This window comes from Leucoraja erinacea, chromosome 22 (assembly GCF_028641065.1).
Source record: "Leucoraja erinacea ecotype New England chromosome 22, Leri_hhj_1, whole genome shotgun sequence".
NCBI lineage: Eukaryota > Metazoa > Chordata > Chondrichthyes > Rajiformes > Rajidae > Leucoraja > Leucoraja erinaceus.
The window spans coordinates 23,251,615-23,264,407 of record NC_073398.1 but is presented as its reverse complement, the minus strand read 5'-3'; the positions used below and the strand labels follow the sequence as shown (position 1 = coordinate 23,264,407).

General features: G+C 41.8%; 1 protein-coding gene across 2 annotated transcripts in view; it reads right to left on the bottom strand.

Moving 5' to 3' along the window:
• gsap (gamma-secretase activating protein) overlaps positions 1 to 8,693 on the bottom strand; it is a 52,775-nt gene extending 44,082 nt beyond the window's left edge. Inside the window, exons 1-7 of one of the 2 annotated variants that reach the window (XM_055653139.1) lie at positions 8,269 to 8,693; positions 7,872 to 7,951; positions 6,267 to 6,323; positions 6,095 to 6,164; positions 5,206 to 5,262; positions 3,995 to 4,083; positions 810 to 879 (exon numbers count right to left, since the gene is read on the bottom strand). In XM_055653139.1, coding sequence (XP_055509114.1) covers positions 810 to 879; positions 3,995 to 4,083; positions 5,206 to 5,262; positions 6,095 to 6,164; positions 6,267 to 6,323; positions 7,872 to 7,951; positions 8,269 to 8,356 — 511 coding nt within the window. In that variant the 5' untranslated portion in view covers positions 8,357 to 8,693. The remainder of the gene's footprint in view (positions 1 to 809; positions 880 to 3,994; positions 4,084 to 5,205; positions 5,263 to 6,094; positions 6,165 to 6,266; positions 6,324 to 7,871; positions 7,952 to 8,268) is intronic. The other variant, XM_055653140.1, reaches the window with a different exon arrangement.
• Between the last annotated feature and the right edge of the window lie 4,100 nt (positions 8,694 to 12,793).

Genomic DNA, 12,793 nt, shown 5'->3' with positions numbered 1-12,793 from the left:
CTGGGTGTATTCTGCACATTCTCCGTGAATGCACAAACTTCCCCCAAAGTGGTGGTCTGGTTTGCACCATTATCTCAAAGGCGTGGTAGTGGTTTAACTGGCGCCTATAAATGATCTCTGGTGCAGCAATATTTAGGGTGACAGGAGAGTTGACGGACCCGAGATAGAATAGGTTGCAGGGGGAAAAGCGAGGGATTGGGTCTGATGGGAGCGCTCAGAGAGCTGGACAATTTGATGGGCTAAATAGTCTCTTCATATGTCATAAGAAAATATGTAAACAAAAGATGGAGACACGGATGCCCCCAAGTCACCCGTGATGACATAGTTAGTTCAACCCCACCAATCAACACTCTACCAATTTTAAATATTTTGCACAGTGCCAGTGACCAGCCCCAAAATAATCACTGGCTCTCCTGGCTATCAGCCTGTCAATCAAACTAGTGCCGAGAAGAAAATATATTTCTGCACACTTGGGTCTCTTCCTACATCTCCCCCACTACTCTCGCTCTCCAAATATTGACACTTTTTTTGGACAACGTATGGACCAACATCATGCTAATGAAGATTATCACGTTGCTGTGTTATAGCCAACCATTCACTTTTAGTCACAGCTCTACAGCTTGGAAACAAGACCTTTAGCCCAACCCATCCATGCCAACTGAATTGCCAACTAGAGCCATTTGCCCGAAACTGGCTCATATTCCTTCAAAACGTCCCTATCCACGTACCTATCTAAGTGTCTTTTAAATGTTGTAATCGTATCTCTTTTAAAAGCAGTCATCACCAATCATGAACATAATATTACTTACATCTGTCCTCTGAAATTATGAGTAAGTGGCTTTCAGGCAACATCCTCGCATCTGAATCTTGATAGAGGAACTGAAAAATAAAATTTAGAAAATATGTAAAGTTTCCAAACATTATTTTGTAAAAATTGGCGCACTTGAATAGATGTAAGCAAATATTGGCTCAGAGTGCAAATAGAAACATAGAAATTAGGTGCAGGAGTAGGCCATTCGGCCCTTCGAGCCTGCACCGCCATTCAATATGATCATGGCTGATCATCCAACTCAGTATCCCGTACCTGCCTTCTCTCCATACCCCCTGATCCCCTTAGCCACAAGGGCCACATCTAACTCCCTCTTAAATATAGCCAATGAACTGGCCTCAACTACCCTCTGTGGCAGAGAGTTCCAGAGATTCACCACTCTCTGTGTGAAAAAAGTTCTTATCATCTCGGTTTTAAAGGATTTCCCCATTATCCTTAAGCTGTGACCCCTTGTCCTGGACTTCCCTAACAACGGGAACAATCTTCCTGCATCTAACCTGTCCAACCCCTTAAGAATTTTGTAAGTTACAATGATTTCACCACTTTCCAAATGTGCTGCTATCCCATCTTTAATAACTGACTCTAGCAGTTTCCCCACTTCCGATGTTAGACTAACTGGTCTGTAATTCCCCATTTTCTCTCTCCCTCCCTTCTTAAAAAGAGGGGTTACATTTGCTACCTGCCAATCTTCAGGAACTACTCCAGAATCTAAAGAGTTTTGAAAGATTATTACTAATGCATCCACTATTTCTGGACCTACTTCCTTAAGTACTCTGGGATGCAGTCTATCTGGCCCTGGGGATTTATCGGCCTTTAATCCATTCAATTTACCCAACACCACTTCCCGGCTAACCTGGATTTCACTCAATTCCTCCAACTCCTTTGACCCGCGGTCCCCTGCTATTTCCGGCAAATTATCTATGTCTTCCTTAGTGAAGACGGAACCAAAGTAGTTATTCAATTGGTCCGCATGATCAACTCGCCTGTTTCTGACTGCAAGGGACCTACATTTGTTTTAACTAATCTCTTTCTTTTCACATATCTATAAAAACTTTTGCAGTCAGTTTTTATGTTCCCTGCCAGTTTTTTTTCATAATCTATTTTCCCTTTCCTAATTAAGCCCTTTGCCCTCCTCTGCTGGTCTTTGAATTTCTCCCAGTCCTCCGGTATGCTGCATCAAAATGAAGAACTTTCCCAAATATAGAGGGGAGGGGGGAGAGAGAGGGGGGGGAGAGAGAGGGGGGGGGGGGGGGGGGAGGGGGGGAGGGGGAGGGGGGGAGAGAGGGGGGGAGGAGGGGAGAGAGGAGGGGGGAGAGGGGTAGGGCCGCCCAGCAGCCGTCGGCATCAGAGTCAGCCTCAGCTCCATAGCCTCGCATCCTCGGCGCATCCTCTCTGTACCCCTGGAGCCAGCCGGTTATCTCCAGGTCGTCACAAAGGACCGATTCCCGAACGCTTCAGACTCCCGAGTACGGAGAGAGAGGGGAGTGTGGGCGGTCGGGCGTGGTACCGAGTGAGCTTGCAGGCCACCAGCGAGGCACGGAGCGATGTGAGGATGGTGAAAAGCAGCAGGGGGGGGGGGGGGGGGACCAGCCGATCGTGGCTTCCGTCTGTCTGACAGAGCCGGGCCGGGGGGTGGAGGGCGGGGAAGTGGAGGAGAGCCAGGTGGCAGCAGGCGTTATCGGCGCACGGGGCACGCGATGAGAAGGTGGCCCTGGCGGCCAGTACTCCCTCTCGATCTTTGGTCCGCAGCACAGCGGGAGGCGAAAAAAATGACTGGGGGGGGTGGGGAAGGGTGGTGGAAAGTGCAAAGTGTGCCCGCGTGTTGAAAATTGATCACACACATGCACACGCATGCGCGCGCACACACATCTACATACATATATGTATATACATATCTACATACCTATATCTATATACATATATCCATAGCCATAACTGTATATATAAAACGTGAATATGACTGGAGTTATATATAATTATATTATATTAATAATATAATTAATATAATTGTGAGTGAGTTTTTTGAATGAGACTGCCGCAGAGGTCCGGCTCCTGAACCAGCCAAATTAATGGGTGAGGGCAGTTCCTATGGGTTCCCCCATTTACTGAACCCCACTGACTGCCAGTGTGCAGAGTGGGGGTCACGGTGGTGGTGAGACTGGGGCAGTGCCAGGCCGGGGGAAGGCGAAGGCATCTTCTTCTTAGAGGAAAATGCCTAACCCTAACCCACACCCCTTCCAGAGCTGCCCACGGCTCAAGCTGGATCCGCTTTGGTTCCGGCTGTGGGCTCTGTAAGTGTGGTCACTCAGCACGTCCACCTCGGCCAGCATGCCCTTCTGGATCATCATGGTGATGCTGGGGAGCAGCATTACCTTGCATGCCGCCCGGCCACCTTCAGCACCCCCATTGTGCTGGCTCCGTCAGTCTGCCCGCTCGCTGCAACATTGGCAGCCTGACAGCCCAACCTACTGCTCGCAGCATCCACCGGACTACCGGCTGCCCAAACGATCCTTCACAGCACTCACCGGGGCCTGACAGCCCGACCGACCCTAATCCACCAGAAGTCCTAACTCTACATTTTTATTTATCATTTTTATTTAACAGTTCACATCATAACTTTACAAAGGTCATGAATATACTGAAGCTGATTGGGGAAAGGGCTTAGGAAAATAATTTTCTTCCATCGAGCAGTGGAATGTAGTGACTCGAGGAATGACGGAAGATGATTCAAACAAAGCTTTCAAAAAGGAAAAGGACAAATACCTGAAGGATTTTTAATGCAATAGCAACTCTGTAATTGTACCAAAACCCCATTCTTGAAGGTTACTCCCTCCTTCTCATTTTATTACATTAAACACTTTCAAGCTAAGTCACAGGGCAGTTCTGTTCACAGGTTTTTGCAAATTCTTCTCAGTAAAAATCCTTCAATGTCCCACTTTTACTCTTCCCAATAGTTTGCAAATAGCATTTTATCTTTCTTTTACATCTCTGACCTGGCCAAGAGGCTATAAAACATGATCAAGAATTACAGGTGCAGCTTCAGAGCCTCAATCCCATATAGCAAGGAAAACTGCTCAAGATTTCTTCCAACCTGCTCATTCACAAACAGTTAATACGAAAGCATTATAAAAAAAAAAAATTAAGAAAGCAATTAATGATAAATACCTGAACTTTGACATTTGAATCAATGGCTTTTAAAACTTTTGTATTATTTGCTGGATGAATCTCAATCAACAAAGTCAAACATCTGGAAACTGCAACAAAAGTTTAAAAAGTGAACAGCATAAGATCCTGGATGATATGCCATATTTTAATAAAGGGGGAAATTTAATTTTCCATTATAGTACTGTATTGATAAAATACTCCAGCAATTCATATATATGGTTTTAAGTGAATTGTATCACATTTAAAACACAATATTGAATTGATATTTTCATGTAAACAAAGCATTAAAAACAACTTTCTTGGAATCCCCAGAACTACAAATTAATTCATTCCAAAAAAACCCTACAAAATATGCATTAACCAGAATAGACAAGAATTGTAAAATACTTTACTATACCAGACTCAGTACCATGAACTGAAAATAAGTCTCTATTTACTAGTTTTACCGATTCTGAAATGGTCCCGAGGACTGGGGTAAATGCAGAGCCAACACAACCCATTCAAGGAGGGAGAGCAAAAGCAGGGAACTAAATGTCCATTCGAATAATATGGCATTGAACCCTTTATTAACTAGTAAGAAATGTATTTAAATATTAATCAATACCTAGTAATAATAAGTAATATCTAAGTAGCTTTCTTATTACTTCCTTAATAGTAGTAAGAAAACTATTTTTCACTTTTCATATAGTAGTAAGATACTAAGATAAATATTTCAACAAAGCCAAAGTGTTTTTAAGAAATATTGGATATCAAGACACACCCCTTTCCCACACCCTCCCCCCCTCGGTTGCTATGCTCCCTCGCAATTTCTCACTCTCAACTCACACCCAATGTTGGCAGCCCTGAAGATATGACCGGTGGTTGGATAACATTTGAAGAGTTGGAAATGTCAGAGGACGACATGTTGGATGCAGAATCTGATGGGGTGAAAGGCAAGGACCAGGGAAAGTCTATCTGGGAAGGAAGAGCACAACTACAGGTCACAGAGGAGACGCAGTTGGACGATCTATATATGACAGCGATAGAGGACACATCTTAGATGTTTTAGAAAGGAAAGCCTCATCATGGGAACAAATGCAATTCAAGGATTTAACTCCTTCCCTCAAAATTAATTCTGAATAGTTTACAGAAATAAACAATTCCAAAAGCAATTCAATTGAAAGTTTGAATTCAACTTTTACTACTACACTAAAGAATGTTGAGAGCAATACCTGGTCTGAAAGTATTTAATGGCATGTCTCTTCCAGCAAACTGTAGAATACTTACAGCTAAAACAAAACAAGAATTTATTTGAAAAAGCAAATTCACTTATGACATATCAATTTTAATATGCATTTATAATCTTGATACATGTTGCAATTTACACAGGAACCCCACATAGCATTACCCCATTTGTCATAGTGCACCTGGCTCTGGTCCAAACATGCACAGGCAGGTACATCCCTGTACTTCAAGCTGTTGTGCTGGGAACATGGACTTTTCCCTAAGATGAAATAGTTAAAGTGATTACATGGTTGCCCCACCAAGGCAACATGCTTAGCTGCCTGTAAGGATCGATGTTGGGCAGTATGGCCGATTAATGCAACCACTCAGTGCTGAGATGCAAGGCTCAGGGTACATACACTGCTCTTTGAACTTGTTACAATAAAAATATCTCCAGCTGGAGAAACTGTGCAGCCAATCAAAAAGTGGGGGAGACAGCAGGTTCCATCCATCACCACTAGCCTGAGGTGATGAGATAGGATTCAAATGGTTTGTGTAACCGCCTGCACTCACCAAACATACCAGGGTGCACACAAACCCTGCATCGCAGTGCTGTGTGACTCTCTCCACATGCAGTGAACAGGTCATTATGTCATTGCTGTGGGAGTGTCAGTGGAGTGCTGAGCTCTCAATTGGTTTCCTGGCACTGCAACAGGAAAAGCAGGGATTCATGCACAGCAGCATGTGAATAATGCATCTCTCACATGCTATTAATGAGCCCTTTTAGCACCAATTCCATTGCATTCATTCCTAGGAATGACCGGCAGCTAAATGAGATACCAGTGCACCATTAAAAGTGTAAAACTATCTCCCAAAATAGAAATGAGTCCCACTCACCCAGCAGTGTCCTTTCCTTGTTGACAGAACAACTAATCAAAGACACTTCTCTATCAAAGATATACAGCAGCTGAGAATATAAATAAAGAGCAAAATAAAATGGAGAAAATATCTAAGTAAAACTTCTACATTTTGCTGGAGACAAGACATTGTCAACATAAATCACATTTACCTTGTTCTGTTTTTTGTGAAGATCATGCAAGCCAACACACGTCGTTCCTTTCTTACCCTTCAATACAAAAACATTTTTTAAATCTTCACATTACTGAGTAGTATTTTCCATCATTGACAGTAAAGAAAACTTAGTTTCTTTGACACATTTACTCTCTGACCATAATTTGTGCTTTGATGGATTTCAGTACTTGCAAAAAAAAACTCTAGACCTTAGTCATTGCAATATTTCACATTATATTGACAAATGTGTGCCTTTTGCAACCCCCATATCCCTCAGATTATCACATAAATCTCCTTCCAAATGTCTATCCAAGGCTATCCAAGGCCTATCTGCAGCATTCAAGAGCTACTGGGAGGGCATTATAATTTTCTGCAATTGGTATCTTCATCAGGGCCTTGGCGGTATATCATGACCTCCTTAGCAGAGTGGTGGGTCCTCTGTAGAATCAAGGACGGAGGATGAGCAATTGGGTACCAGAGTGCTGGGGAGCCCAAGAGCTTGATCACTGTGGTGCTCTCTTCCCTCTCACCAGTCACTTTGTCTGCTCCCCTGCTGCCTTCTCCCCTGCAGTTGCCAACATCTTCCAAGGTGTGTCGGCAACTCCAGGGGAGAAAGAGGATGAGGTAGTGGTGGAAGGAAAAAACTAAAAAAGCTCATTGGCCAAAACGATGAGAGAATGAGGAGGCGGAGGTGTCCTTGCACGCGCATGTCAACTGATGGTTTCTATATATTTCCCAGCTTTATCTACACACACACACATGCGTTTCAACTGATAGCTTATATACATTTCCATGCTTTATCTTTCTACACACACTTTTACATTATTCATTTGTAATGCAAAGGACTTTGCTTCAAAGGATCATGGTCAAGTGGTAAATTAGGAAAACAGTGTCCAATGATAGTTCCCTATGATGTTCACTCCCATGTACAATTCTATCCAAATAAGTCAATCATGCTCAAAAAAGCACTATACAATGAATGATATCATCCTGTGTGTGATGTGGAAATATCATCAGGCACTCAAGGTGATTCAAGCCTGTTCAAGTTCCTGGATGATGCTAAACAACCTCGGATGGTGGTTATCACTTTTCACTCTGTGCACAGGCCAACGTTCAATCGCATAACATGGAAATGCTGTCCAGCTAAACCTGTAGGTCACAATGTTTTCCCTCATCTGAAAGTTACTTATTGATAAAATTGAATTTTGTAAGATGGTGTTAGCATGTTCTGAAATGATTTGTCAGAAAAACTCGTAGACACTTTTCAATGTGAATTAACAGCCATTATCATATCTGTAAGGTTAAAGATCAAATTTTCATCTTCTAAAATTCCTGATCACTAAAGTTGTCCACTTTGCACAAAATTATGATTACTACACAAAGTACTTGTGCTCTGTCCTCAGTAATTAAAATTATAAACCCCAGACTAGTCGATCATCATGCCACAGGTGGCTATCTAGTAATATAAAAAGATAACTCTACTCTTCTCCCCATCACCACTTTAAGGAGAATGGTCTCACAAAACCTGTTAGTATCCAGCCGAACAGCAAAAACATGAGCATATGTGTCTCAAACAAATTCGTGATGTAAGAAATAGTTGCACCTTCCAGGTGAAGACGACACCGCCATTCTTTTCAACGTTAATAATCTGCAAATCGGTTCTTGAAAGGTTCGTAGATTCGCCTAAAACAGAATATAGCAAGAAGCGTTATGAATGCCTCATGAATGTGCCGCGTACGCAACTTAATCCAAACAAACACTCGACGGTGCGGTTTTCGCCAGTGTGTTGCTTTTCGCAGACATACACGACCCATTTGAACCCATCCGAAAAACTTAGCCATGGAACGTTTGGTTTAATTAATTTGTCAATTAGCTTTGAATTTCAAATCCGAACGTACATTCTCCAAATGCCAACATTCACTTCAGCAAACTGAAATACAGTAGTTAATAATGAGGGCATTACACTACCGCCTCAGGAAGCAGAATTTGTTGCAACTTACCATTTTCATTAAGAGGAGTCAGCTTGCCTTTCACCAGCCAAGGAACAACTTCACTCTGAGTATCAAACACAGACTCCAACTCCAACATTATCCAACACTTCTTCCAAATCTGTGTAAATAAGTAAATGCCTCAAGTCAACGTCGCCTTGCCAGGGAGTCGATTGGGCGATTCAGCTTCTTGGTTGCGAGTCAACTCCAAGAAAGGCCGTGACAACAAACGCTCGGAGCACTCCTGTTGCTTCCGAACAAGAGCACAACAAGGTAGCGGCCGCTGTGTCTCGAACACGCCCAGTGCCGGAGCCCCGCGGGGACGCGCTCTCAGCGGCACAAACACGGGGGCGCGCACACGTTGCCAGCTGGAGCGCACAGGAGGAGCCACTCTGGATTAGCCGACGGTGCGCTCCTCTTCACTAAAGGTTAAATCACTTACAAAGGTGTGGGCAGAACCAGGATTATGGGCGCAGTGTTTGTTGTGGGGGGCTCTAGGATGCTGAGTGACAATCTGTGATTTATTTTCCCAAAAGTCATGTTTTGTCACACACTATGAGGGAAATTATGTTTATAGTTGATGGAATGGACTAGGTTACTGTCAGGTATAATGCCATAATTAGTAGAAATATTCGCCCATTCTGCTACTCATGTCTGCCCTGCCATTCATTAATACCATCAGATCGCTGAGCTTTCCCCTCTGTACTACATTATTGCACAAACTCCAAATACCAAAATACGTTTTATCCAAAAATCCAACACTCTTTCTTTAATATGTTTTGCAACTGGGTAGCAGCAGCCGCTTCGGGTAAAGAATACCAAAGATTCACAACCCACTGTCTGGAAATTGATGGAACATCTGGCTGAATTATGACTTCAATGTCGACAAGGCCAAAAATCTAATTATTGCTTCAGAAAGGGGAAGTTGAGAGACAACATGCCAGTTTTATTGTGTCAGAAGGAACTGCAGATGCTGGTTTAAACCGAAGGTAGACACAAAAAGCTGGAGTAACTCAGCGGGACAGACAGCATCTCTATAGAGAATGAATGGGTGACGTTTCGGGTCGAGACCATTCTTCTGCCAGTTTTTATTAGTGGGTCGGCAATGAATACAGTTAGCATCTTCAAATTCCTGGGGATTAACATCTTGGATGACCAGTCCTGGGTAATCATGCAGCAGGTATACTTTATCACAAATTTAAAGACATTTGTCATGTCACTGAATACTCTAACAAACTTCTACAGATATATTGCAGAAAGTATCCTGACGTGATTATGCATCATGCCCTGGTAAGGCAAACCCAGTGCACAGGAACACAAGAGGCTGCAGAGAGTGATGGCCTCAGCCTGGTCTATCACAAGCACAGCCCTCCCCACCAATAAAAGCATCTACCTGAAGTGCTGCTACCATTAGGCAGGAGGCACAGAAGCCTGAGCTCGCACACCACCAGGTTCAAGAACAGCTACTTTCCTTCAAGCTTCAGGTTCTTGAAACAACCCTGATCCTACCTCGGCAATGGAACACTATGGACTGATCTCTCACATTATCATGGACTTGATATTTTTCTCTAATTGTAATTTACTTTTATGTCTTTTTTTGTTTGCACTGTCATTTCTCCATTTGCATCTTCTAAACTTATTTTTCAATATTTCAGGAAGTTTGCTTTGTCTTCCAGGAAGACAGGCTGAAAATCTGTTTACTTTCTTCATTGTTTTCTTATTTATCCAATATAATTTATCTTGTCTCGACCTGTAACTCCACCACATTCAGTGAAACCACTGAATATCAAAGATAGGTGCTGAAAGTGTCTTTTATTGAAAACTGTCACTGCTTGGTTCTTCAATGTTATAAATGTTCTACTTATCACACAGGGCTTCACAAGTTTGATGCAGGGATAATGTTTCCCCTTGCTTGGCTGCTGGATTGCACAAATGTCAACCAAGTCCTGTGTCCCTTGGCACAAACTCATTTGGATGGGGATAACTGGGGTCAGGGTGGGGCTTGTGGCTACTAACAGCTGCAAGAGATTGGGCAGTTAATTTAGACTTTGATAAATTGTTGCATTCAAAGTGCATTTAAATATTTCTATCTTTATTTTTAACCTGTTTTGGTTTCTTTTTTTTTAAAGGTTGGATACTAATTCCCATGTGATGCCATTACATTACAGAAGGAGCAGTTCACTCTGCAATATCTCATTGCTGGAACCACCCACAGACTGCAAATCGGTGCTTAAGGAATCATGCCAATTACATCTGTTCTGTCATCATCGGCTACTGTTAAGCAATGGCATTAAACCACTGATTACAAATACTATGCCAATAGAGACGAAGGGTAATATTAATATTCTAGTCTTTAAAGATGCTCACGGTTTCATTGGTTGGTTTGATTTCTGTAAGCCTTTTGGTGGCTTAATCATTTATCCTTTGAATTATCTGGGATGCTTTAAGTACAGATAACATTCGATTTAATCTTCCCATAAGTGCTTTTAAGCAACCAATATCAGTGAATGTGCTGATAGTGTTCAACATAAGATTTCAATAGTGGAAAAAGATATACAAACTGCTGGAGTAACTCGGTGGATCAGGCAGCATCTCTGGGGAACATGGATGGGTGATGTTTCAGGTCGGGACCCTTCTTCAGACTGATTCTAGGGGATGAGGGGGGAGAAAGCTGGAAGAGATGAGGGGCAGGACAAAGCCTGGCAAGTTATAGGCACAGTGCCCTCCATAATGTTTGGGACAAAGACCCATCATTTATTTATTTGCCTCTCTACTCCACAATTTGAGGTTTGTAATAGAAAATATATCACATGTGGTTAAAGTGCGCATTGTCAAATTTTATTAAAGGGTATTTTTATACATTTTTGTTTCACCGTGTAGACATTTGTTTTTAATGAATCACAAATTGTCATGAATAATGCATCCTTGGGAGTGTTTTGCAAGGTAAAACACAGTAAAACAACTTTAAAGCATAACACTGTGATTTTTATGAATCTATCACCAGAGAACAAAGGTTTCTGAATAATGTTAAGAACTTTAGCTGAAAAGAAATATAAAAATAAGCAAAATAAACATTTGCTTTCAATTTGTAGTTTTTAATCTGTGTGTTATTTTGAACACATTATATGCTTAAATTAGCATTAAATTGTTTATAATTTCTTTCTCATGGGCAAAACTGCTTAAATTCTACTTTGAGCCGTTATCTGGTTGCTTAGCATCCATATTTGCCTTAGGATTGCACAAAATAACTTTGGACACTATACATTTTAAATAAACTCTGTGAAATATAATATTAGGTATGGGAGAGCAAAGGTCACCTGATGTAAAATAGGTCTGCCTTCGATGGGGAATCTTGGAAATCTCTTCCAAATAATTTCCCAAAATGAAGTGAAAGTTCTAAGCACTTATCATCAATGCTTTATAATAAAGTGACTAGATTGATAATGTGCTCTTGCTTCAAATGAAAATTAGTTGTAAGTACCAGGCAATATTGCTTTCCATACATATGCAACATGTTACATTATTAAAAATAACTGCTTCAATTTGAAGTATTTCCACAAGGTGGCATTGTTCTCTGTTATTTTTCACTGGCTACCCGGCAGCAGTTTCCAAATACCCGGAATTATAAACATTCTTTTAATTCCATATTGGCAGTTGCCAAAGTCTTTTGCTATTCAATGAGCAAAGTGAAATAAATCATGATAGTCACTTAAAATATAAGACAACAGGACCATATGAAAATAGAAAGTATCATTGAATCATCAAAGTCAGTTCTGATTACTTTTCAGAAAAGGTACTTTGTTATATACTGAGGCAGAGTGACGGGTGAAATATGTAAAATAATTTAAATGTCTGAAATCCTAAATGAATTTAAAATGTTTATGCCAGCCAGCAATCCAATTAAACATGAGGACCAGTTGGGAGGGGTGAAGAGTGAGCGTTGAATGAAATAATTTTCTCTTCCCCCACCCCCTCATTTCTACCCACCTTCCCTCCCTCTGGCTCTACATTTTACCCAGTTTCCTTTCTTATCAAATTCCACCATTTGCATCTCTTTGTTTTTGGTGGACTGTATCTGGGTGGAGAGCATCTGAAGCGTGGGTGACTTAAGGCTGGAAAATGATTATACCATTGGGTTGTAAGCTAGCCAATTAGAATGTGAGATATTGTTCGTCCAATTTGTCTTTGGCCTCTCAAAGGAGAAGGCTGCAGACAGGCAGGTCAATGCAGAATGGGAAGGAGTTAAAATTACATCCTTTGGTTGCAGGGGGAAATGGTAGAGTATGGGGAGAAGTGGGTGAGAAGAGATGAGTAGACCAGGGATACGTGAAGAGAGCGGTCACAGCTGAAATCATAAAGACAGGGAGGTGGAAAGATGTGACTGGTGATGTAATGACACAAGAGCAGGCAGAAATTGTGAAAGATGATGTTTTGGATGTGAGGGCATCTGAGATAGAAGGTCAAGACCAAGGCAACTATATTACTGTTCCACTTGGCGAGGAAGGGATGTGATCAGAGCACATGTGCAGGAAATGGA